The sequence below is a fragment of the Oreochromis aureus genome, linkage group 13, assembly GCF_013358895.1.
Source record: "Oreochromis aureus strain Israel breed Guangdong linkage group 13, ZZ_aureus, whole genome shotgun sequence".
NCBI classification, from domain to species: Eukaryota; Metazoa; Chordata; class Actinopteri; order Cichliformes; family Cichlidae; genus Oreochromis; species Oreochromis aureus.
Window position 1 is genome coordinate 9,527,008 of NC_052954.1, and position 27,219 is coordinate 9,554,226.

Consider the following 27,219-nt stretch of genomic DNA (forward strand, 5'->3'; position numbering starts at 1 on the left):
AGGTAAGCTGCTTGGGAAATTACACATAAGGGAGAATTATCTTGTAAAATGAAAGACTATACAGATAAAAATGGAAGCAATCCCTCTAAATGGAAGAAAAGAGAGAGTGTGTGTGTGTTGTGGGGGGGATTAGTGTATAGGAAAGAAAAATCCCACAATCATTTACCACTTGTATGCACAAGAGCAAGTCCAGCTTTCCTTGAATGAATGAGCCTGATTTGAGAGGACACTTACAGTCATAGGAATAGAGGAGTTAAGGACAGCCAGAAAACCTTAATAGATCTGTGCCACTGCTCCCCCGCTGCTCCGAGAGAAGCCTGTCACGTAGCATGTACATGCATTTAGGCTTATTTACCTCGATCCCTTCGGCTGTCTGACAGGCACGTCTCACCGCTGGAGATGCAACATCGTTGTCTGGCAACCTCTTGATCAAAGTTTTGCAGCGGGGCCAGCACGCTGCACAGAGGGTGACACAGCTTTGCTGCTAATGTAAAAGATGACAGGCGAAAGCGTGAACACAACATATGCACGCGTTTATCCCAGCCTGCCTTTCAGTGTTCATAACCTGGACCTAAATTATTCATCTTCATTTTGATCTGCCACTCGATTGGCCCTTACGGCTCTGCATTCGTTATGATTAATCTTCAAACTAAAATAACGAAGGCAAAAAAAAAGAATATATGCAGCAAGTCAGATGACCTTTCGGTTTCCAAATTTTGGAAGCAAATTGGAATCAATGAGATCGAATTGTCCAGTCTGGGCTTTATTAATGGAGTTGGAAATCCAGGGGCAACTCCGGAGCGTCTACACTTCCAAGGGCTCATGTTTATATTGGGATGCTTATACCTACCGGAAATGAAAGCCCTGCATTACTGAGGAACTTAATATCCTCTTTGACAACTTATTAAATATTTACCTGTAGCTTTCACACAGATATCATCCAGGAACTTCAAAACCGAAAAACGTTCCCATCTAAAAAGGGAAGATTTGTCACTTTCAAAGGCTCCTCTGATACTCTGATCATTTATTCCAAACAACAAACCACCAACAATCATTTGTTGATTCAAGTGAAACTGCGAGCTTTTTGTTTTTTCCACGTAGTAAGTCTGTAAATGCAAATCACCATCAACATAAAAACTCACAGCTATAAAAAAACAGGTACCGTTGGAACATTTACAGAGCACAGAATGGCATTTATTTGAAACATGAACACACTGTACCGAGAGAAATACAAAAAAGCACTTTCAAATCAAAGCACATTTGAACATCCAGAAAAAAAGGATAAAAGAAATCAGGAAACAGTCGAGTCCTCGTGAATTTACTCGTCTTTCTTCGTTGTTGTTCGCCTGTAACTCTGCACTGCACTGTCCTACACGGCAAGTCTGCACCCTAGCACTGCAAAATGAATCGCGCACAGTCTAGTCTGCACTTTGGTGGTAGAGGGACGGGTGTCGAGATTTGTCGGATGACACCACGGGTTAAGGGACGTTGAGGCTTGCACCTCCAAAGACAGCTGTGTGTGTTCTATACATTCTGTTGTTTTATTGACCTCTGGTCCAATACATTGCTTAATAAAATACAGATACTATAAAAAATAGTCTTCCACTGTTTCAGCATTAATGACTCCTATATTTCGTATATATATTCATAAATAATTTAATACATAGATAAATAGATATTCTGTGTGTGGATTATAAACTTTCATAAAAGCATCGTTTCAGTAATACAGGAGTGACTACAGTATTAATGCTGAAATGCTTGAGGGGTGCTGTCCGACCCTGATGCCCGGTAGACTGGGTGAAAGGCTGAGAGTGTGCATGCGGCTCGGCACTGGTGTTGCGTGCCAATGTCCCTCTCTCGTCGCCGTGCCAGTCTCTAGCTCCGCTGGCACTCGTTCTTACTGCAGGTGGCTTGACGCTCAATCTGCCACGTGCCTTCCTCGTATGTGCAGTAGCAGATTGTGCACTCATCGATCTTCACCTCTCGGCCAGCCGGTATCACCGCCGTGTCCGCGTAGCAGTTTGGCCCTGTAGGTGGTAGAGACATAAAAGAAAGAAATAAAGAGGAAAACAGGGCACGACAGACAACAGGGCTTTTTCAAATCTTTCACAGTGGAATTTCAAATTTAGCTTATCCATTTTTAATATGTTTCTTTTTGTGTTGTTGGCACAGTGTCACATTATCGAGGTCAGACTCACACTGAGAGCCCTGAAAAATGCGTGATTTGCTTTGTTCCTTTGAATCGCAGTGCTGTGGGAACTGTGCTGTGGTCAAAATAAACGAACACAAACTTGATGATAGTCAAGGGGATTGATTTATTGTTAAAATTCTGCAAATTCCCTTCATGTACGTGCAGGAGTCATTTTAAGGTTGCACTTGTCAGTTCTTTTTTGCCTTTTGAGCGGCCAAGGACTCTGCTCGGTGTGAGGGAAAAACGCAGTTCAAAGACTGAACACGACTGAAAGTCATGTTCTTTTGTGCTGCTCGATGGATCTCAATCAGTTATAAATTCCTCAAATTCGCAGACAGCTGTGTCAGCCGGGGCATAGCTGATTTACGAAATAGGATGGTAAACTGGTGCTTGTCCTCCAGTTAATTTCCATTCATGATTCTGGTGAGTGACAATAAACATCAATGTTAAGATACTTTGATTGTTTTCACTGATGTCTGGGAACATTTACTTTATGTAAAAACCTTCATCCAAAAATATATAAAGGCAGCTGGTTAGTTACAAAAAACCGATACCGCACAGTAAGTTTTTTCCACTGCTTGGCCTGTTGTCACCAGCAGCTTACAGTGATTTACACTCACTGGCCACTTCATTAGGGACCCCTTGCTAGTACCAGGTTAGACCCCCCTCATTTAACCAGGACCTGGAATTTCCCCGATATTTTGGTCAATGCTGACATGACAGCATCACATAGTTGCTGTAGATCCATGATGTGAACCTCGTTTTCTACCACATCCCCAAGGTGCTCTGCCCGTGGAGGCCATTTGAGGACAGTGAACTCATTTGTGATGCTCAAGAAACCAGTTTGAGATTATTTGTGACATGATGTGTTATCTGGCCGGACGGAGGTATGAGAAGATGGACAGCGGGATAGTAAAGAGATGGATATGTTCAGTAACAATATTCAGGTAGGATGATGTGTTTACATGATGCTCAGTTGGTACTAAGACGCTCAAAGTGAGCCAAGAAAATATCCCCCACACCATTACCATCACCACCAGGCTGGACCTTTGCTGCTGTAGCCCATCAGCCACAAACTTTGATGTGCTGTCTGTTCAGAGATGTTCCTCTGCAGTTATTTGACTCACTGTTGTCTTCCTATCAACTTGAAGCATCTGACCATTCTTCTTTGGCACCAAAAAGTCGATTTCAACCAGAGAACTGCAGCTCGCTGTGTATTGTCTCTTTCTCGGGGCATTGTCTGAAAACCCTAGAGATGGCTGAGATGGGAAAATCCCAGCAGGTCAGCACTTTGTGAAATACTCACATCAGGCCGCCTGGCACCAACAACCATGTCTTTGCCACATTCAAAGTCACTTAAATCACCTTTCTTCCCCATTCTGATGCTCGCTTTGAACTTCAGCAGGATGTCTTGGCCATGTCTATAAGCCTTAATACATTGAGTTGTTCATTGGCGGATTAATTATTTGCATTAAAGAACTGAAAGGAGAGTATATTTTAGAGTATATTTTAGCTAATGCCAGGATTAAGGGTTGTTGGTAAGGGAGATTATGAAAACATAATGTTCATGGCTAAAGATTCGAGAGGACACAGCCTAATGACAGACAGTCAGTGCTCTGATGCAGTCCAGACCTATGCATCAGTTAGCTAGTCAGCTACAACCAACCAATTATCCCATACACTGACTGCATCAACCACCAACAGCACCGGAGTTTGTTCTCTGCATTCTGACTCTGCCAAATGTGCATGCTTAACAATTGCACTGATTTAACCCCGGCTATTTCCAGTACACAGAACACAGAGTTCCACTCAGGACAGAGCAGCAGCTCTATTTCCACTGTGGTTTCTTTAGCTGGTGCTATTCTACAATACATCAGATATACTGTCACTATTGCTGATGCAATCTGAATGCATTTTATACATTTAACATTCATATTTTGTAATTGTTTTCTAATGTTTTTAATGCGGTGTGCAATTCAAGCTGAAGTAGGTCGCTATTATGGAGGGGAAAAATTTTGATAACATGTACAAATAATTATTTGGATGGGAATAAATATAAATTAGTCATAAAGGAGCACTGGCAGAACTGCCTGGCCATATATTTCAGCTTTTCACAAAGGCTGGTGACGGAAAACCTTCTGTGCAAAAGTACATTGTGCAACGAAGGCCAACGGGACACATGCCAGTTTGAAAGTGGGGCAGGACTTCAGTTATTGTTAAACTGCTAATTTTAGATGTCATATCTGTTGCATTGACCAAATGGAGTTCAGTGCAGTTGGTTGTCTCGTGTGTTTTTTTTTATTTTTTTTTGCTTTAAGACAGTTTCATGACATCCAGGAGAAGCTGAATGCAGTCAGTCAAAGAAGAGAATGAGCTGAATGTGCTGCTCGTCAGTTCATTTCTCTCAGTGGAAAATGGGCTCTCTCATCTGGGCTTTTCATTGACTGTTTCCCAAAATAGTGTTCTGTTATGGGAATATAAGAGGCTCGGAAAAAAATAATGGCTACACAAGCATCAAGAACACCCTTGCTAACACCCTTTCTAGAGTCATTTCTGATGGCAAAGAAATGAAAGGCTTTTCACATTTACCTTTATGATTTCAGGCTTGCGCTTCTCTTAAAGGTGGAATTTATGCAGCTTCCACTCTGCCATCTATCAGCAACCGGCTTTGAATCCACTTAAAATACACATTCCTGGGAAATCATTACAATGTTCTTCAGACTACTGATTGACCACTTATGGTTTAACCAGAACAGCCCTTTGATTCAGCCCCAGCTCCCATCAGGATAAAGATTACACTGAATTCTCAACGACCTGAATCAAACGATTATCTCATCCACTGTCATATTCTGAAATTAAGGCATTCAACTCAGTCCTGTCTTTTTTTTTTTTTCCTTTTTAAATTCACACTCTGTACTTTTTTTTTTTTTTTTGTATGGTTTGCACATGAGAGGTATTCAATTACATTTCTTTCCACGCTCCTTAGATTGGCTAAACCACAAGCACTGTAAAGCATATGTCTGGCTGAAGGCAGCTGCTCTCCTCGTGCAACTTCAAGGCTGGACTGTGAATTGTGCATAAAAACAAATTAAGCACTGTTACACAGTGGTTTAATATGGTTTTTGAAGTGCACCCCAAGGGACTGCATCTTTTTTTTTCTTCTTTTTTTAACTATTTTGCAGGAAATTGGCTCTCGCTAATGGAAATTTTGATGTTAGGTAGTGGTTGTTAAGAACTGAACAACTAGCCGAGAGAGTCGACAGAGAAAATAAAAGCTGTAGTCCAACTCATTTTGGTGCTTCTTCCCATCTGGCAACACTGGAGTGTACAAAGAAATCTACTTGCAATGCTTACAATACAAAAACATAAGCGTCCTCCTCCTATCGGACACAATTACTTTCTTTTGGTCCTAAAGTGTAATGGGAATGTTTTTGTCTAGTGAATGTGCCCGCGTCCTCGACCAGTGGCTGCAGAAAAAGTGCTCATAAATCATCCATTATCTCTCCAGCCGCACGGCAAAATATAAACACTGCAGGAATTGCTTCCACAACAACAGGTATAGCATAACAATGGCTATTTCCCTTACACTAACAAGGTCTTGAGCCACTCTGTTGTATAATTAAGATGCTGATAAATGGGGAGTCTTTCAGCTGCAGCCACCGCGTTTGATTGGACGCAGCGCCCAGAAGGAGCGAGCCTGCGCATCAATCAATGTGAACAGTTTGCCGAGGCCTGTCAAAATGTCAACCCCAACACGTTTATAAGTCTGTACATGAACGCGCGCGCGCGCACGCTATCTGAATAACAACTCATCCTGTGGCCCGGGCTGCTGTCGCTACTGATTCATCATCATTAGTAGCATTTAAAGCACAGAGTCTCCAGTAAGGGGATGCATATGTCAAGGGTGTGCTAGGAGAGAGGGGGAAAAATGCGAAAAATAATCTCCCACTTCGTGGCATTAATCAAAAGCACTTCCTTCATGGAGCCGGGATTAAAGCCCGTCATTGACAGTTGCATGACACTCATTTGTGTTAATTAATGCATGGATTTAGCCCCGCTGTGCTTACTCATTCCTGTCACCCTATTATTCTGCCATTCGTATCACACCCACCTTTTTGTCATCGCTTCATTAATATAATATAATATATCCCCATCTCTCCGTCACTCACTGTGGCAAAAAAAGGGTTTTATGGGCACATCAGGCTTCACAAGAGCTTTTGAAAAACACCCGAAGAGGCAGAGACAAATGGACTGTGCATGTGCATGAACAGTTGGACCCAAACTGTCAGTACAGCGTGTTAGAAGTTGGCATGGGAAGCATGTGAAAGAGATAGCCATTAGCACCTGTGGCTTTTGGCTCTGTAGCTGCGCCAGATAATGGACGGAGAAACGAGGACACATCCTGATGATCGCACCCCTTAATTCTGACATGTTAAAAACCTGCAGAGCCGCATTATAAGGTAATGGAAAGAGAAGAATAGCCGAAATCACTCATCTTAATGCATTTCTTGGGTACATTTGCATTATAAATGCAGAATAAAAACGAGGCTGCTTTGTAAGGGCAGAAAGAGGGAGAACTTTGCAGGGATTTAACAACAATATGAATAATTTCTTTCAGAGATGCTCGGTGAGACTGGTTTTCTAAGTAACCGCTTCGCTTAGAGAGCCGCTGACTCTTTGGTTTTGTGGGAGTGCCACCTTGTGTGAAGGTTGGTTCGCGTATGCGCACACATGATCTTTGCAGCCAAGCTACGCAGCTGCACTCGAGCAGCTCGACTGTCGTGACCAATGTCCTTTAAAGAAAGGAGCCTCGGGAGCCATCACAGCGGTGTCCAGGTGACAGTCTTTGCTGCAAGACCTTCATTTGCATAATCCTTAAAAAAAACAGTGTGTTTAAAGGTCTGGCATCAGGCCTAGAACATGTTTTTGTATCGTTTTGTTCCTCTATGGGTTTTTTTCCTGTACTGAGAATGTATTTTCGAGTCACATTAAAATTGACTTTTATTCAGGAGAAAATGCAGAAAATAACACTTAACAAGCAGACGAAAGCCGAAAAGCATTCAGTGACCCAGTAGTACTATAATGCGACTAACTATTATCGTCATTATTGCGACCTTTCGCTATTGTAATCATAACTCCAAGTCCAGTAATGGGAAAGAAAATGGCCTTTAGATAATAAAAATGTTGTGGTCCAGCAAAAAAACTTAAACAAAAAGGGGGAAAAAAGAAAAAACTAACTCTTTTGTGAATTGATTAGCTTATTAGATTAGATGCAAAATGCCCTGCATGTAATTCCACGTTTGCCTAAAAAATTAAACCAGTGCGTGCATTAATCTTGATTTCCTCATGACATTATTTATAACAACAAATACTACACATAAAGTCTGTTGCTGGATGTCATTATGTTTGTCGTGTAATAAGGAAAGCTCTGGATTTCTCTGCACACAGCATCTGTGTGGATACAAGGCTCTAATAAATGCCACGCTCTGTAGGGTAAAACTTAGAGGTCACTGCTACCTTCCAAGTAGCCTTTCCAAGACTAAAAACATAAGCGTTAGTATGTATGTTAGACTGGCATCAGTAGCAGTCTTGTGTCCTTTCCAAATGTGAGGAGTATGCCATTAGCTTTATTATCATGTGAGGTTACAGGTTACGTTAGAAAATTATCTGGAACAGCCACAGCGTGGGAGCCAATGTGTGAAATTAGAATAATGTTCTCATGCTCGTCATTCGGTTTGGGAAAGTTCACACTCCAGCAAGTGCGGCTAGATTGGTGTTAGATACTCCAACTCATCAGGTATTCCCCTTTTTTAAATTCTTTTCTCATGTAACAGAAAAAGGAAACATCGAACGATAAGTTTCTCATTACGGTTTAATTTACTTTTCCCTTTTTTCAAAAGAAAAAAAAATCTGGGGATGAACAGTTTCACCCTCACTTATTTTTTACCCTCATATGATGTGTGTGCACATTTCATACACTTACAGTAGCTTTCTCTAAGAGCCTGCTTTTACTTTCTTCCGTGAGAAATCCATCGCTGTACATGCTGAAATGCTACTGGAATTTCAATGATAAATTAGTCGCAGTTATTACTGTAAGCTACATTATGGCGTGAGAAGTGTTTGATAAGTGTACCAACATTAGCCTAAGGGGCTTAGCAAACAGTCAGTAATGAAGCAGCATTATTTTTGCATTCACTGACTGAAACTAGCTCTGTTAGCTGCACTATCTGTGGCATCAGAGTGAAACGGGGGATGCTTTAAATGGACAAACCAGACCATTTTATATCCATACAAACAATTTCCCTTTTGACTCATGTGTTTTTTGATGTCTGTTTTTTAAAAGGCCCGTCTATGAATCATGCCTTTCTTAATTTAAATGAGCCCGTATCCCTCTTGGCAACCAGGCTACCGTGTCTCGTGCTGCTCTATTTGAAGTGATTTTGGCTCCGGTTCATACTGTTTATCACACCCCCCCTTCCAGATTAGTGTTGACCCTAATGTCTGAGTCTTGAAGAGCACCACTTGTTTCCTCGTGCGTTGCCAAGGCAATACCCTGCAAGAGCAAAGGACAAGAGGGAGGGGAGCCACGGCTGAGGTGCAGACGAGAGAGACTTCTCCTGCATTGATTTTTTTTTTCCCTAAGCGTTCTTCAAAAGCAGATGCAGTGAGAGAAAACTTGGCTCAGAATCTGCAAGAACGGAAAGCGCCACATCTATACCAATATGTCCAAGTAAAGGAAAGCAACACGTCAAAACATATTGGCAGGAGGAAAAAAACTACAAAAGGGAGAAAAAGACAAAGTCCAGCTTAGAGTATAGAAAACATGTTTTCCCCCTTCAGCTCGCATTGACTAGATGTTCTTTGCATGAATCGATGCTGTTTAATTAAACTTTATGGCATAGAGCGAATGATGGTCACAAACTTTTGAGGGCTATGAGACCATTTAATTGCAATGTGTTCCACTGCTTTAAGATAATGAGTGAAAAATGATGAGAACCTGCCCCCATTCACAGCTGTTCTTTGATATTCATGAACAAATGTCTGGGGTGGATGTTAGTGATACCTCTTACTTTCATCTTCCTCCCCTGGCTCTTCCCCGAGTGTCTCCTAGCATACAGGCTGAATAACACATCTGAGGCAGGGTGCCCTGCCATAAGCATTGATTTTGCATGCCTGAAAAGGGCAAGATAATGCCTGTGCATAATTGATGAACTTATCAAACATTGAAATACCTCGTTGTATTTTTATCAATAGTGAGGAAAATGGTAAAGAGGCGAAGTGGCTGTTTGCAGGGGAATGAGGGTAAAAGACAGGAGGGATTACTTGTTGAATGAGAAACCACATCTGAGGGTTTTTTTTATCTCTACAGATTTTAATCTTTCTTTCATTTTCGCTTCTCTTCGGTGCTTTTTTTAAAAAAAAAAACTTGCCTGTGCACACTACCAGCCCCCTTCCCCGTTTGGTGTCATCTGGGTGAGTGTTTAATTCTTTCTCATTAATGAGCCCGAGCTTTGATGTGACACTTCGGATGCACCGCGGAACCTGGGAGGTCTTAACATCTGCCCACACCTCAAACAACATCTGTAGACAAGACAAACAACAGAACCAGAGGAGGAACTCTCCGTCGACGACCTCTAACAACCCCCCCTTTTTTATTCCTTTTTGCATCATCTGTATTTTATCACGGAGCCACCTCTTCGGCGCTGTCTCATATTGAGCGCTGCATGATCAACAGCGGCAAGATGGGAGCTGACAATCGATGATCCTCGTCATCTAAATCATGGCGCCTGCAATACCTGGCTAAGAAGCATCATGAATAAAAGACAAAGTGAAATCCGATGGATAATCGTTTTGATATTGAGAGGAGCTGAAGGGAAGATCAGTGGTGTCATTTGGAGTGATGTCTCATTTACTTCTGTTTACATCTAATTAATATAGCCTCCAATTATTTAATACGGTGTCCCCAAGTTAATTTTTCACATTTTTATTGTTCTTTGTTGTCAAGTCCAATTAAGTCCACAAAGAGATGCGTCTTTTGGGGTATTTTTGTATTAGTTCCTGACAGAGATCTTAGTTTTCTGGGAGCGGATGGCGCAGCGTGCAGAGTCAGACTTTCACAAAAGATATCTGGTGTTTGTTTGTCGAGTGTTTACGCCTCCTGTTTGCACAGCCGCAACCCTGTCAGCCGTGGTCACAAAATCACGAGCCAAAAATGATTCCCCGTCCAATAAGAAGTTGTTAAACACACACTGATACCAGACTCTCGATTCTGTGTCAATTAACACTTTGGGCTCTAATGTTCACAGCTATCGTGAACATGCGAAAACACCAGCAGGAGGCAGAGCAAAAGTGAGGAAGGAAGTGTAAATTATTGGCACGATCCTAAAAATACATAAAAAAGTGTACCTGCTAGAGTTAAAAACAAAAAAAGCACAGCAGCCCGACTGCTGCACAAATGAGGCGTAAATGTTGCCAAAGCCTATTTCTGTATTCTCATAAATATCACTGTGCTCCTGTAGATTATGCTCCCTAAAGGAGTTTGAGAGCAGGCTGACAGACGCCGCATGATGATGACGAGGCTTCTACTTTTAGCTAAATCTCATAAAGGTATATGCATGAAAACAAGTATTTGAGCCAAGTTTAAAAGAGCACTCTGGTCATTTAGTGCTTCACTTCACTATATTAAGGAACAGAGACAGGAAAGTCCAGATTTCCATAAGGAAACTGAGCAGAGTCTCACTGCGCCCAAAAGTGGAGGAAGCAATTTGGGGTTCTCATGTTTCTTCGAAGATTCAATTCATTTTTTAGTTAAATAACTTAACGAGTGGCTTTAAGCAGCTGACAACTGGTTTGGACATTCATGATGAATGAATCACTGAATCATCGGTACAAAAGCAAAGACCTTTGCTCGTAAACCGACTGGTGGGAGAAATCATTTCGAGATGAAACATCCAGTCACTAAGCTGAAAATTGAGCATCATCACTTCATCATCATCGTCAGAGCTAAACATAACAGCGTTTGGTAAAAACAGATCGCTCTGAACTTTTGGCCAATTTGGGTGTAATTCAGAATATATGGTGCACAAGTGTAACCAGATTTCCAGCTGAGCACACAAATAATTGTAATGTTAAATCAAGCAGCAGGCTCCCGTGTTTCTCTGTGGAAGCACACCGAGGGCTTCATTAACGTTTTTAAGAGTGGAGAAATAATGCTTCCAGAACCAGCAGGTACTCCCCCACTGGAAAACTCTTAAATATGGTTAAAAAATCCAAATTTTCCCCAAGTTAAAGGGCAACAGACTGCACATAAAAGATGCACTTAGCTGCCAATCACTCACTGTTTGCAGATTAGACTAGTGTTTCAAAGATATCACTTTCTTTTTGGAAGTTCTAGGTGAAAAAGGTGTTCTTTAACACCATTTAGCTTGGTTTGCAAGCTGCATGCATAATCTGTACATGTGAAATACATCAGTACAGAACAGCCTACCTGCTAATTAACACATGAGCAGAATAACTCTAGAATCACACTCAAAAAAACAAAAACAAAACTGGAGCACAGACATCTTGGACGGTCTGTTGGTATAATTAACCACACAGCAAGCCGTATTATTTGTCAGATAATTACAGATCAAGAGGTCCAGTAAAGTGCCTCCAATTAGCCGAGGTGATGTCTAGCAGCAACACTGCGTGCGCATGTGTCCGCGCACACGGTTAACTCAAATCAGTCACGCCTTTAAACATATATAACTTTCAAAGTTAGACAGGTGAGGTGATAGCATTAACTTTAAGGAGCATGGGTGCTTCCTGGACTTTTTGAAATGGTGTGTCACGGGGTTAAGAACAAGTCATAAATCACAATATGCAAATAGCTTTGAGCAGACCTCCTGCCTCCATAAACATGCATGAGGAGATGCAGCTGTCCATAAGAAAAGAGCACAACTGCAAACCAAATGCAGTCTGGTTACGATCATAAATATGTTTTATTTCATTGTTGGGTAGACGAAAAAAGAATGTCTCACGTCAGGAAACAACGGGCAGTCATTTAAAAAAATCTGTTATATCACCTCTATTATTAGCACTTTTATTGTATTTTGTTATTTAATATTGACAATGGTGTATTGAGCAGGACAAGTTTGTTTTCCCCCATAAAAAACTATGCCCAGTCCTTCTTGTACCCACTATAATTTCCGGCAATGGCTGCACTGAGGAAACAGCATCAACCTTGCCCCTGACAAAGAGCAAAACTTCCACACTGGCTTCATTTTTCAGCTCTAGAGGTTGTCAGTTGGCTAAAATATAAAATCTCCCAGCTCAAGCTGAGATTAACTTGATGATGTTATTAGGGTCATCAATTTAGGAAGCTCTAACAACGCCACAGAAGACGTGCCCTACTGTTTTTGCATGCTGAGTAGTGCTAACCCGTGTTAACACTTTTAACCACACAGTCCCCATGGGGTACAATATTCCTCGTGACGGTATTAGCTGTGGCCAGATAACATGTCACCCCCTGTATATCGAGCTGCGTTCATTGAATGGTAATGTGTGGTAATCTTATGGTAATAGGGACTGACGTCAACCTAAAACTGAAAATCCTTATCGGGTGAACGAGCCTGTGGATTTGGCGGTACTTGAGAATACAAATGCCCGCTCTCTTCAATCTGCCACATCTCCGCGCATACTGTACGGGATCTACATTCGTCTCCTGGACTGACGTGCCTACAAATGTGGCCCAGCTAATCCACTGGGCATTTCACAGGGGCGAAATTATGGAGCACTGCCCAAAACTGTCCAAAAAGCACTCTCAGCATGATCAATATGTGCATATATATAAAATGTGGGTGTACAGCAAAAATAAATAAATAAATAAATAAATATGGGAGAACAAAGGACCAACATGTATTCCCCGAGATTACAGCAGCCAAATATTAATAAAGCGAGCAACGCTCCAAGACTACCAATCTTTTTCAACTTGTTACCACTGGAAGGTTGTGAGACAGGCTTCTCATTTGAGCGGGACGATCTCTGATTGATGACTAGTCATGAACATTCATTACATGCAAATTCTAATGTCTATAATACTTCCAGAGTTTAAAATGATACATGACTAATGCTAATGTGATATTCTGGGTGCAATGATAATGAACTGATGGCAGACATATGCTGAAGAAGAGGTGTTTTTTTGTGTGTGTGTGTTTTGTTCATTTAAGCCAAATTCATTCATCATCATCTGATCATCTGTTTCAAATCGACTTCTAATTTTCCCATTTGGCATTTAATGCGTAAAAAGTTCCAACAGACGCCCGGAAAATCAAAATATCTCACTTGCAGTTTTACCCGGAAAAAAAAAAAGACACTACCAGCAGCGCTTGTCACCTTGTAAGCGGTTCATACAGACGAAGCACTTTCACATGCAGCGGGTTCTGTTTTCCACATGCAGATTGTTTGCTCTTGTTTATAGCAGACAGCCTGCGCCGCTTTAAGATTCCAAGTCAGAGATACATATCGCAAGTCATCATTCTTTTTGCTGAAGGAAGCAATGTTGCTGACATTGCCATGTTGCATTAGAGTCACGCCAAGAAAACAAGGGGGCATAATCTAGGACATGCTGTCTGGAATCATCGGAAACAACTTCATATAATCGACTCTGAGCTGCAGAATTCCTTCTTCTCAGGCAGGCCGAAGCTCTCAAACCAACGGGATCATAAACTCCACCCCCCGCCCCCCCAACAGCAGCAGGAGCAGCAAAAAATGCAAGCGTATCTCAAATCTCAGTACCAGACAGTAGACGGATTTGGAACATAAGCTACAGAATCAATCAAACGACTCTCGAAATGACATTAAGAATGAGGCAGAGAAAAAAGTCATATTTACACAAAAACAGGTCACGACTCAGAACTCATTAGCCATATTTTTTTGCCGTGACTTCATTTAAACAGATTTGATCCGATGTGGCAAGATACTGCACACACTGCAGTGCAGCATGCTGCCTGCTTTGCGTCAGCGAAATGAATGCTTTGCTACCTTGCTCTCATAACTCCTGTTGTGGTGCCCTTGAGCAAAAACTGGCACTAGTGGGGCTTTCATGCCAATGCCACTGGGAGACCGACTGCACTGGAATGAACTGTTCACCGAAAGGCTTGTTGAGAGAAATCATCATCTCCACTCACCACCCTTGCAGATGGGACAGCACTGATCCGGCTCGTACTCCGGGTCCACGCACTCCGTCTGTGGGCAGGCTGCCACAGAGCACAGCACCTCTCCGCTTGGCTCACACCTGCACTTCTCACACGGAGACACCTGATAGCAGAGAAAACCCCCAGCAATTAACGTTCTTACAAACAGTTCATCACATGTACAAGTAAACACAGGCGACATAAAGTCCTCCCATATTAATTAATTTCTTGCCATCTTTGTCTAAGATTCATTTATTTCATGTCCATTTAGCCAATTTTCTGCCTTTCTGCAGCTCTCTCTGTCTCTCAAACACACACAACAACCTGCACACACAAAACACGCCTGCCTGTCTGGCTCCTTTAAAGACTGTGTGCACTCAGTGTCACAAAGCCACATCTATAGGGAAGCCCCATCTTTCTCAACTTCATTGCCAATGAATGCCTCATTTTAGAAAGGGCTGAGTCGAGAATTGAACTTCACAATCGAATCAGGGGGATATGGAGAAATCAATAGGAATGGGAAACAAGAAGGAAGATGCTTCCAATTTTCTCGCCGCGTGATCGGAGTCAGAAATTACGGAGTTATCCGAGCGTTCCTGTATATCTCAAAGTACAGCAAATGTAGGACAAAGGCAGAGTGCACTTTGAATTACATTTAGCCTGCAGCCTACAGTGTCCATGCAAAGCTCAGTTTAGCAGCTGCATGTATAAAGTAATATACATGTAGTCTTAACAAGAGAGCAAAGGTTAATTCCAGCATTGCTGTAGATTGCAGAGGCTTGCGCCTCCGCATGGCACTCCACTGTGAAAATGGAGTGAGGTAGCACTTAGCACAATGCCCCAGAATGCAGCAATCAAGCATTAAAACCTGCCTGTTGCTTAGTTTCAAAGCACCCCCTCTTCACACAGCACAAAGGCTGATGTATGCGGCTAGTGGCAGTAGAGGCTTTCTGTAGATTTGGCTCAGCAGAGAGCTGTCGGCAACAACGCGAGTTAGAGGAAGACATCCCATATTAGCCCTAACCACCTGGTGAGACACTATCCATTATAAATAGGAGCATTAGGCGCTGATAAATGAGACCTAACGCTGAGACTGTGGTGCAGTCCTGAGCCGAACCTTTCAAAGTGGTGTCAGAAGATAAAACAACCATCTCACAAGTGTATTTCTTCTTCCTCAAACACCCACATGCAGCAGTGTGCTGCGCTGTGCTGTTGTAACACTACTATAACTGTAACTCTTATCATGTGTATCAACAAAACTGAATATGGAAACACTCTGCTGAAGCTGCACTGCTAAATTCAGCCTCCAGTAACATTGTGCAGAGGAGAAAAAAAGGGGGAAAAAAGACAAGTGCTGACCTTTGCCATTATAAATTTGCCTGCCTGCTTGCATGCTGCAAGGCGAGGTAACTAGCTCCTGTGTAGTGCCTGTGATAAACTCCACTCATGGCGAGGGAGTGTTCTGTCAGCACTTCTTTCAAGTTGGAGCATGTCAAAAATGAGTGAATGCAGTTAATGGGCTCACCTTAAACTCTTCTAGCGAAGCATAGATCTTGCCCCGAAACTCACAGTAGTTCTTTTTCTCCTTGCACTGCGGGCAGCACTGGCTAGTGTCCACTTTGATGCAGCGAGGGTGGACCTTGGGACATTCTGGCTTGGAGCACAGAGGGCCTTCATCTGTGCAGAGGCAAGGGCACGTTGAAGGGCCCGGGGTGAACTGCTCGCCGATGGCAAAAACAAAGCCGCTCTCATCCATGCAGCCTTTCCCCCTGTAGTCTGGGTACGCGTACTCGTCGATGGCGTCCAGGGAGAGGGTGACGTCACTGGTCGGAACTTCGTCTATTTGGTTCAGGCTGTCCTGTTCGCTCCACAGCTCCTGGGAATTCTCACCTTTAGATCCTCGCGCCTGAGTGCTGAGGTTTGACCTGGCAGTCCTGTTGGGCCCTACAGCATTGATTTCCTGCGGCTGCTGCTGGGCCACGTATCCCAGCGGCTCCTCTGCAGTCTGCTTGTCCTGATGTTTGTCCTCCCTAGCTTGGGTCAACACCCTTTCCAGACGCTCTTGGCTCACCGGTAAGGTCGCGATAGGATTACACAGAGCGCCGCTCATCATCAGGAACCCAAGAACAAAGAGAACTTCTGCTGTCATGGCAACGGAGTGCAGCATCTCTCCCCACCACCAGCGAGGTGGGAAAACACCTTGGCTCACATAACACACTTCACATCTCAGGTGTGAGCCAGTCCATCTGGAAAGAGAAAATTAAACTGGGGTTATGTGCTCGGCATTTTGTCACTTTTTATCCAAGGTGTGGCTTTTGTCTCATTTAGCCTCGAGAACAGGGCAAGAAATTCACTTCAGAGCACTGCTTCATCATGTCTGTCGAACACCCCGCCGAGTGTGATGCAAGCCTGCAGGATCAGTGAATTGGATCATCAGGACAGGGAGCATTCATGGGGCCGTTTTAGGAAATCGATACTGCTTCATACTGTAACACTTCCCTGCATCAATCGGGCTCAGCGGTGATAAAGTAAAAGAAAAATGGTCAAAAAAAACCCAACAACTTGAATCTGGCACTTGTAAGCTCTCGCTCCTCTTAGGGAGAATCAGGATCAATGTCTAGATTTTTTTTCTTAAATGAATCCCAGTCAGCTGTACAAAAGGAAAATTTGATTTGAAAATAGAACATAATATCAGTCTGGAAAGACAAATTTCCTTTGCTAGAGCTGACTGCAGTGGCCAGCTTTTGCAGGCAGCATTAAAAGTTTCCCTCTAAAGCTCTGTCTCTCTGTTTTTTGTTTTTAAATCAGAAGTAGAAGCACATCTCTTTCCTTACAGTTTTCAGCACTGCCAGGAGTCAATATACAACAGCTGAAGTCAAGGAAAATCCCAGGATCAACTGCAGACGCTGCACACACTGCAAATTTCTGAAAAGCTGTAGTCAATGTTTTTGTTTTTGTCTCCTGCTTAACTTGATTTACCGCGCCGACTTGAAATTCAAATGCCCGCTACGATGCTTTGCTGCATTCAGTGGCCTACTTCCATTCATTTCCCTACTCCCACCAAATGCTCGGCTGAGCTCGTCGCCGAGCTCCGTCTGACGGGCTTGTCTAAGCGTTGACATCCGCGGCCTATTTCGTTAAACAGAAAAGGTGAGATTACCCCTCATCGATTGACTCGACAATTAACTTAAGACCTGTCTGCGTTTGTTTAAGAAATAGTTCACCATATTGATTGGTTTGTCAGCGTCAATGAACACAACTAATTTCCAACAGCGTGTTTAGGAGCCCTAAACAGCAGGTGAAGAGCTGAAATGGTAACGCATACAGCAGAGATAACAGCCGCATTAATTCTACTGCGAGGAAAACAAAGTCTGCATGTTTTAAGCCACGCATTTTGATATTCATTAATTCTGCTCCATTCTGAAGGGAAAAAAAATGCTGGAATTGACTGCTGGCACACCAGTGGTATTTGAGTAGTGTTTTAGCTGAATTGCTATGTTTGAGGCTGAATCCTTGGAGCTGCTGTGGAACTGAGAGGAAGCAGAACGAGGTGCATACCGATAACACTGTTGCAGCTGAAAGAGAGAGAGACAGAGAGACAGAGAGAGAGAGAAATGCCTATGCCTCATTAGCAAAAAGGACCTCATTTGGTTTTTTTCAGTCTCACCTCTCCACCTTAACATCTGCTACTGGCTGTCACATTAACGCCGCTGCTGGTTTTTGCTGTTGTGCTCTCCATCCAGACTGAGCTCTGGGTGGCCCTCAGGCTTTGCTGGCATTCGGGAGCAGAACTATCCATAACATCATGTTAAAGGACGCGAGGATGCCAATAGATCTATATTTGCCCTTCACTGTCAACGGCTCCCACGGATAACAGGCAACAAGTTAATTCCAAAGGTAACGCGGTCGGTACGGTGTGTGAACAAGCTGATAATGAGTCATGGTGGTGTCGTGTCTCGCAGGCGTTCTCTCTTTTCTCATTATGTAAAAGTTGCTCGAGTTTGTGTAACTCTGACTGTCACTTCGCACAAGTGTGGCAAATTGGTAATGAAAACGTCCCCTGCGAACACGTCAGCGTTGTGACTTACTAAACTTCATCTGTGCAGCGTAACAAGAAGATGCAGTGCATTTCATAACCTTTAAGCGGGCACGCAACGTGAAAAGGTGCACTTGGTTAAGTGACATGAAATAACAGTTTGTGTTTGTGTCCTGTGAATAGGCTGTAGATGTAAGACGACCGTGACCACTGTGACGTCTGTGAAGCCTCAAGCTGAGTGTTTTTCAGCCGTCAGCATCTTGGTGTTTTGACACCAGACACAACATGACTCTAATTGGGACCAATATGTACAAAAACGTCATGTCTTTCCCATCCATCCGTTTTCTGCTTAGCCAGTTTAGGATCACAGTGGGGCTGGAGCCTGTCCCAGCTGTCATAGGGTAAAAGGCCGGGCACAGCCTGGGCAGGCCGCTACTCTGTCACGGGGCCAACACAGAGTGAGAGACAATCGTTCATGCTCACACCTTTGACCGATTTAGAATCACCAATTAACCTAACCCCATGCAGATCTTTGGACTGTCGACTGTGCTTTGCATGCTGCTGCAACATCATCACACAGTCACCTCTATTTATGCTCGCTGTTAAGGTGCAGTATTCTCCTGTACGATAGGTGTCACCACTCAGACAGTGCTGCCACATCAGCACTGATATAGGAAGCGAAGAAGTCAAGACTGGAAGCAAAGACATTGCAAAGTGTTTGGGGGGGGGTTCAAATTTTTTCCACAAAGTCTCATCTTTTCAAGTTGTTGCAATATCTTCTTCAGTATATCTATATATATCTCGGAGATTCTGTACTGATATACCATTAAAACAGCCATAAAAACCAATAAACATCAGCATGTCTTTCATCCTGTTTTCCTTCTTTCACCCCAACTGGTCGCAGCAGATGGCCCCGCCCCTCCCTGAGCCTGGTTCTGCCGGAGGTTTCTTCCTGTTAAAAGGGAGTTTTTCCTTCCCACTGTCGCCAAAGTGCTTGCTCAAAGGGGTCATATGATTGTTGGGTTTTTCTCTGTATTTATTATTGTGCGATCTCCTGTACAATATAAAGCGCCTTGAGGCGACTTTTGTTGTGATTTGGCGCTATATAAATAAAATTGAATTGAAATTGAATTGAATACAATCGTACATTTGTGCATTCAACACAGCTGCATTCTAGGGTTAATGCACCAGATTACAAAAATCAAGAGGTGCATGACCATGAGTCACACAAAAATATTGGCACATGCCACTGCCACTAAATGTAACCAGCATAAACATTATTTTAGATCTTCTTGCTATAGGACAACTGTGTCATTTTTCCATCCAGCCACACTTCAAGTTAGATATTTAGACCATAAACACTTGAAAAACGTTTTGAAGATCACAGATGAGCCATTTCCCCACAGACTAATATACAACACTATGATGCACGTCACTACAGGAGTCGCCCCCTGCTGGCCATTAGAAAGAATAAAGGTTTAAGACATTTCTTGGTTGATAGATGAAAAATCTTCACAAAGTAAAAAAAAGTCAATCATTTTAGTTTGTGCTTATTCATTTCAAGGTCTTCAGACCAGCTTTAAGATCCATCCTCACTGGTTTCACTCTATGGTGCTATAGCCCGTACATCTATTCTCTTCCTATTCAGACAATAATAAGCACTGAACACACTTAAGTCTCTTTTCCATTATTCCTCCAACATACAACACAGTCAAAGGGTTGCTAACTGTCCACTTACAGAGATGATATACACTGGTGACGTGAGCACTCACTACAGAACTACATGTGTACCCACGGCTGAAAATAGTCCTAAACAAATGTACCATTTACTTGCTTTTGTATAACTTCTACTTCAAGCCACAGTTCCCTGCTGTTTTTATGAAAACACATACTCCTGATAAAATAAAATAAAAACTATTACATCTAAGACCCATTTCATTACTTCAGGAATCAATGGGATAGCTACTAAAAGCTGCAGACAGGTTTTGGTTCTGGTTTTATTTATTTTTCTTATTGGATTTGTTAAAGGTAAGAAAATGATACAGCAGCATCTTTTTTATCTGTTGACAACAAACTCTTTACAAAATTATGCAGATTCTCAGCATCGGCAAATCAAATTGTTGCCTACATCCATTAGCCTTATCCTTATGCCATCTTGCCATTTTCATACAGATCACATCTTTTCCAAATGTCTATCTAATTAATTCTCCAGCACACAGCATAATGTGTGCCAAATGTCAGGAAGATTTACAGACTGGATTGAAAACACTGAAAACCTTTTCACTGTTCAAGATGCCTTTGTGGATACTTCTTCTTTACCACTCCTCAGGTTCAAGTGATGGCAAGCTTTTTTTATATTTATAATGTTGCATATAAGCTATTTGCTGAAAGGTCATGGATTTATCTTTGGCCTACAGCTCTGCAAAGAATTCTGGGTTTTTTGCTTCACTGCTCTATCTTCAGTGCTCGCAAAGACGTTCTGGCAGGAAGGGAAAAAACACAACGAAGAAGTGCCATGAAGATACAACACAGTGTCAGTCTACATGTCGCTGCAGAATACAGCATTGAATATTGCATAAATTGTACGCATTAATCACCTAGTGTCTTTCACGCTGCAACCATAGTCTCTTTAGGGACCTAATTGTGATGTAGCAACTCTGTGTTTTTGCCTGCCGAGGTAACAACAGCGCTCTTGCACTCGGTCACAAACCCTGCACAGGTGTGACCTCAAAGCACATCCCAGATTTATGCTAACTACCGGCTGCAGCCATCAATCAAAAGCATACCAGAGTTTATATAAGCTGGTATCAGTGAGTTCATTCACACGTGTGACACTTCAGAACACCCACTTCTGAGCAAAATAAAGAAGGAAATTCAGCTTTGTAAGTGGAAAAGCAACTCTCCAATTAACAGCAAATACTTATCGCTGGAAAACAAACACTTGATGGAAAATTAGGTATGTTTATGTGTATATATTTTTATTTTTATGGGAGAGCAGTCACTTTTTGAACCACACAGAGTCTAGTGAATGTGCCGTTTTCCCCGTTTTTTTAAATCACTTTGGCAAGTGGCAGGATTCTGCACTGTGCCAACTGAAGTGGTGCAAGCAATTATCAAGTGACATAAGGTGCTAAAATGAGATTAAGGTCTAGGCAAAGACTTTTTTTAAGTCAGTTAAACAAGAAATATGTATGAGAAAAGTTCAAATCCTCAGACATGCCGTTTGTATTATATTACAGTGCCTTGGACCAAAACAGTTACACTAACACATGCATCATAATAATGCCAATAAAAAACCAGAAGCTTATCTTTGCTGTTGTGCTGAGACTTGATCTGACGGTCGTCCAATTTTTGATTAATAAATAATGATGCAAACAGACTCCAGGAGAACAAACCACACACCCCGGGAATACAATATATATCTCAAATATACGACTAAAACATCTCTGGAGTGGTCATATTGTATTAAAGTTTAATGACTGGGACTTTAAAGCAGGTTATGGTCGGCCGGCTTTCAGACAGCGATGTGAAAGTCGTCGGTTCAAACCTCAGGCCTGACAGGCTGAACAGCAGGAAGACCTCTGCTGGAAACTGACAGCAAAGGAAGCAGATTTCCCGAGAAATACAACATCACATTCATTAGTATAAAAAGCAGATTCGGGTCTCTAAATTCCTGCAACACATGCGCTATAAATCATGCACTACTATAGAAAAATGCGGCTGTCTTGTCGATACATTTCATATTGCACTACACCATCCAAATCCCAGATAAATGTCTTTGGATTTGTTTTACTGGCTAATACAAGTCTAAGGGAGTTAGCTGTCTCATGGGTTTAGCCATCCCCAAAAATTATTCATGTCACTTTGTAGGTTAATGTACTGTCTGTAAATGACTTCACTGCACATAAAATGTAATTATTTCTGTTTGTATGGCTGATGTAACCTATTAAATATTCATATCTTATTTAATATTTCCTTGCTTGCTATATCAACACTGTTTTATGGACATTCCTGTGTTTTGTCACCTTCATTACACCCAGCTTATAGCAGAGGAAGGGCTCTGCCTTAATACTTTCCTGCAAATTGGTTTTTAATAAGGTCAAATAACATATTTAAGGGAGAACATATGCAATTATTAATATTCTACAACCAGGCAATGCATAGGTCAAGAAGAAAAGCACTGACAGTGTTCTCCTGTTGTAATGCACTTTCACTGATCATAGCTACATCACAGTACATGAAACTTGCCATTAAATATTGTGTGTTTTTATTAAAATGTATTATTTATTACGCTATTTGTTTCGACTGTGCCTTCAAAAGCAGCCTTTTGTTTTTTCCACCTATATTTTTCCTGGGAAAAATACTAAATAATTTGATTTTCTCTGGATAAATTAGATCAAATTTATAGATACTAAGTGCTAGCCCAAAATTTAATTCCAGGGTATTAAGAAGATGTAAGAGATGGATGCATATCAGCATGTCCATTTTAAAAGAATGGGAATTGCCTTGCTGTATGTTACAGATTGTTTTCCCCTCCTCCACCCCAAACTTCACCTGATATGCCTTCATATAGCTCTATCCTTCAATTCTCTGCATGCAGTTAGCATCAATTACCATATACACAGAGGATGTAACCTTGGAATTGTGTCTATCTAGCTGAAGGGAATTTTACAGGGACATGCAAACGCGTGCCCTCTTGAAAATTTCTGTTAGTACAGTTAAATGGATAAAAGATGTCCTAATTTCCACTAGGAATAAAGTTAGAGTGAGAAAATCAAGAAAAGAGGAAACAGCTGGGCACCCTGCTGGGCACCCGGCATGGTCAGTGCTTAATAGCTAATCTTTTGGCAAGTAACACTACTTGCTGTAGAAGTTAAGAGTCTTTTATTTATTTACTCTGAATTTGTTAAATATTCTTGCAAAAGCTTCAATTTCTTTTGAGGTCTAACCACAGATTTTTCATGGCATTTAGGCCGACAGACTATCATAGCCATGGGAAAAAAACCAAACAGTCTTTATTTGGTATTTGACTCTGAATTTTAAAGTGTGTTCAGGATCATTGCCCCGATGTAGAAGCCAGCCTCGTCTCATCTTCTCATCTTTTTTTACAGACTCAAACTGTGATGCTTCTAGAGTTTGCTGGTATTTAATTGAATCTATTCTTCCCTCTGCCGGTGAAATGCTCCCTATTCCGCTGGCTGCAACAAAAGCCCAAAGCACGACCTATACACCCCTGTGAAGTTGAAGAAGTCTTCTTTTCATGAATTCTTCTTTTTTTTTTTCCTGTGAAATCTACCTCAAACACATCTGTGTTTTGCCTTTCTTGCAATCCAGGAGGCGGCTCTCTCTGAACATTGTCTTGGTCTTCCAGACCTCAACTTGATCTCCACCACTCCTGTTAGCTTTCATCTTCCTAACGAACTGAGCAAAGCGCTACCTGAATGCCTTCCTCTCATAGCAGTCCCTTGTTTTGTAGGCAGAGTGCTGCTTGGGTGCAGGATTTTTTGACACAAGCTTTCAGAAGTAAGAGTATAAAACTTTGGAACTTCCAATGTGATGTTTCATTATGACAACCGTGAAAAAAGCCTTGTAAAAATCTGAAACCTTGGTAAAGATATCCAAGCGTATGGAAAGACTGGGGGTAGTAGCTGTGGCTCATGAGGCAGAACTATTAAATTGAAAGGTTGATGGTTCAAGCCCTGGCTCCTCAAGTCTGCATGGCAAAGTATACTTGGGCAAGATACTGAACCCCGAGTTGTGGCCAATGCATTCATTAGATTGCCAATGTGTGTAAATATTAGATAGAAAGCATTTCAGCACAGGGAGAAAAAAGGTGCTCATGTGAATGAGGCACGCACCTTTCCTGTTTTCACACTCTGCAGTTCTACACAACAGAAATGACAGACAAATCTATCTCCAAATGTTGAAATAGTTTTTCCCTTTTTGGAGTTCACTTCATTTTCTACTCACTTAACTGTTCACTGTTGCAGAAATGTGGACCAACCTTTTGCATGCCACTATAATTATCCCTTGATAATACAATTTTGTTATTCTGCTCCAACCATTAAAATTGCAAATCTAACTCCTGCCGGTCCCCGTGCTATTTCTTTTGAGGACCGACAATGCTTCCACTTCCATCTGACATTTAAATATTTCTGTGGCTTCCTGCGCTGGAGTGAACGGACTCAACATCCAGCCTCGGTGTTTGGCACCAGGACCAGTTCAGTCATTATCGTCGCTGAAGTTATAAATCCCCTCTGTCAAAGGCCAGAGTTTTGTTTACATCTCAGGCAACCGAACATAGTAGGTTTGACCACTGAGGTGCAGCAACAATGATTAATCAAGACGGGATTCAGCCTAGCTGCTGGTTCACGCTTCAGTGAAGCTCACCATCGCATTGATTCATGACTCATAAATTATTGTCGTTTTCATTACACAGCAGAGCGAATATGGACGATAAGTCCTGCCACAACAACCTGAGATCTGAGTGCAATTTTTAGCTCCACCTTGACAAATACGATACTATTATTCATATAAATTGAATTGGCAAGGTTTCAATAACACAAACCGTGGCGCTTGAGTTGTGTAAAGGCTGACCTCCCTATTACTTTCTTCTTAGATGTCACTCAGTGAGGGCGGTTGATGGCTGTTCAGTCTCGCAATAATGCTATAAATAGGGTCAAATGTACTGAGGCAGCTCACTCATCTCCAGGAATTTTCTACACCCCAACTAAGATGTTTGTTTCTAATTAGCATTTAATTGTAATTAATAGGAGTGGTATTTAAAAGAATAAATAGGACAATTTGCAAATCTGATCCCAGTGAAACACTTCATGGTGACAGAAAACGATGGGAAAGTGATGCAGCAGTGGCGAGACTACAGTATCAGCACCCTTTTTTGTTTCCCTCTCTGTGTAAGGCTGGTATAGTACACAACGTATGTCTGACAAGCAGCGCTACCAGATAAGCAAACATCACATTCACATTGTCTTGGGGAATGCAACTCCTGCGAATGTCCCTATGTAAAATCAAAGTGGATGTCATTGAGAGGAAAACCATCTCCTCAGGGCTAGAATAAACTCAGACAGACAAATATGCCCTCGCCACTGCGTGCACTTCATTTATTGCACACAGATTACAGATTCTCCTACTTAGACTCCTCCAACAACCCAACATGCCATCAACACAACAATTTACTCTGAGGTCTGCTTCAATTTATGACAAAGCCGATCGCAGGGGATGAGATGTGAAATGCTTAGGCGGTGGTGACTTGTGGGCTTGGATCTGACAGGGCTGAGAGAGTATTGAATTAATGATGCTGCGTTTTAAAATTCATTTTCATACAGATAAACAGTGTGAAATGATGAAATCCAATTAGAGCAATAAGGGACACTAAGGCAGGATCCAAGAGCATAAAGCCATCTGCCAGTGAGTAAAGATTGCTGCAGGGCTGTCTAATTGAATTTTGTCCTCTGACTGTAAATCTTACTAGTGACCCAAATCAGAAGAAAGTTTGCCTAAACATGCAAACCAACAGCCCTTGCAAAACTGTCATACAGGCTTTAAGGTTATATGCAGTGCAAGAAGGTAAGTGGTTTGCTCTTGCAACAAAGCCAACTAGGGAAAGTCTGAGGCTGGAACTATATTAAAGAAAAGAGAATAAAAAAGCGGGTTTTTTGTGTGTTTCTCAATAAGAACAAAGAGAAGTGATGATGATGATGACAGTGATGGGTATGCAGCTGGGACACACCCAGAACGGAAGTAACATTTCAATAAAAATATTAACAAATCAGAACAGAATTTACCAAATAATAACAATAACAAAAACAAGCCTACAGTATCACAAAACATATAGAATCCTTAGACCCTATCATGATCGCCCCCTACTTTTCTGGATACTATGAATATATTAAATAATGAATACATTGGATTGTGGGTTTCGGCTGCCTGCTCGGCTCGGCTCGGCTCTGCTGGTAAAGGCTGTGCTGACTGGATGGTGCACCCCTAAGTGTGTGAGCAGAGTCTGAAACCTCTCTTAGAAAATCCTCAGTCCTATTTTACATATTAAAAAAACCCACATAATGAACTTACAATAACAGCCACAGGTGCAACAGTAGGTTGCAACAATCTGCGTTAGTTTTCTCCAATCAAGCTAATTTGCATGGGATTAGGTGATAGGTGCAATTAAATGCATGCACGGTGGCTTTACTGTAACACGGAGAGTGGGAACATCAAGGAAATGCAAAAGAACATTAGAGCAGAAAACACAAATTAGCCTATTCACAGTCAACTAAGTTGATGTGAAGCCCGAGCGTTCAAGCAATTTAAGACAAGCAAATAAGAGAAGAAGAAAACCCCCACACAGGAACACTGATGCATCCTTATTCACCTGTGATCCTCGGAGTGTGTCCGTATCCGTGAGTGCGCTGGGTTCAAACACACAGCCACCAGCCTGCTGGACAGCGGAGCTCAAGACAGCAACAAATGATGTGTAGTGTAGAGATGGGAACAGGCGCTCGTTAAGCCAGTCAAATGCACAGTTTCCCCGGAGGATGCTCGCAGGTCATCAGCGTGCTGCGCTCAACTTTCATCGGCGCAGTGAGTGAGAGCGCTCCGTCTGCGGCGAACAGCCGCGGTTTCAAAGCGCTACTGATGTTCCTGCCCTACACTGGCACTTTATTTCTCACGGTGACAAAAAATAAATAAATAAATAATTTAATAAATGGGGGAGAGAAGAGAGGCAGCAGAGCTCCGACGTCACGTTCAGCCGAGAGACCGCTAGATGGAGCAGTTAAATATGGTTCCAAGACAACAGGCAG

The 27,219-nt window shown here is 42.1% G+C and overlaps 1 protein-coding gene across 2 annotated transcripts; it reads right to left on the reverse strand.

Moving 5' to 3' along the window:
- Positions 1 to 1,237: 1,237 nt before the first annotated feature.
- On the reverse strand, positions 1,238 to 27,219 carry vwc2 (von Willebrand factor C domain containing 2). 2 transcript variants are annotated; one of them, XM_031737882.2, is made up of 4 exons: positions 26,790 to 27,219; positions 15,890 to 16,610; positions 14,359 to 14,488; positions 1,238 to 2,027 (listed from the first exon to the last, which is right to left on the reverse strand). In XM_031737882.2, the coding sequence occupies exons 2-4, from the start codon at positions 16,529 to 16,531 to the stop codon at positions 1,876 to 1,878; spliced, it is 924 nt and encodes a 307-aa protein (XP_031593742.1). In that variant the 5' UTR covers positions 16,532 to 16,610; positions 26,790 to 27,219; the 3' UTR covers positions 1,238 to 1,875. The 2 variants fall into 2 exon arrangements, with proteins under 2 accessions (XP_031593742.1, XP_031593743.1); XM_031737883.2 differs by lacking the exon at positions 26,790 to 27,219 and adding an exon at positions 18,032 to 18,107.

Excerpts from the sequence above, each read along its gene's own strand:
- vwc2 (XM_031737882.2), bottom strand. The coding sequence starts at position 16,531 with ATGCTGCACTCCGTTGCCATGACAGCAGAAGTTCTCTTTGTTCTTGGG. Across the intron at positions 14,489-15,889 it reads CTTCGCTAGAAGAGTTTAAG|GTGTCTCCGTGTGAGAAGTG; the intron begins GTGAGCCCATTA and ends CTCTGCTATCAG. Across the intron at positions 2,028-14,358 it reads CTGTCCCATCTGCAAGGGTG|GGCCAAACTGCTACGCGGAC; the intron begins GTGAGTGGAGAT and ends TACCACCTACAG.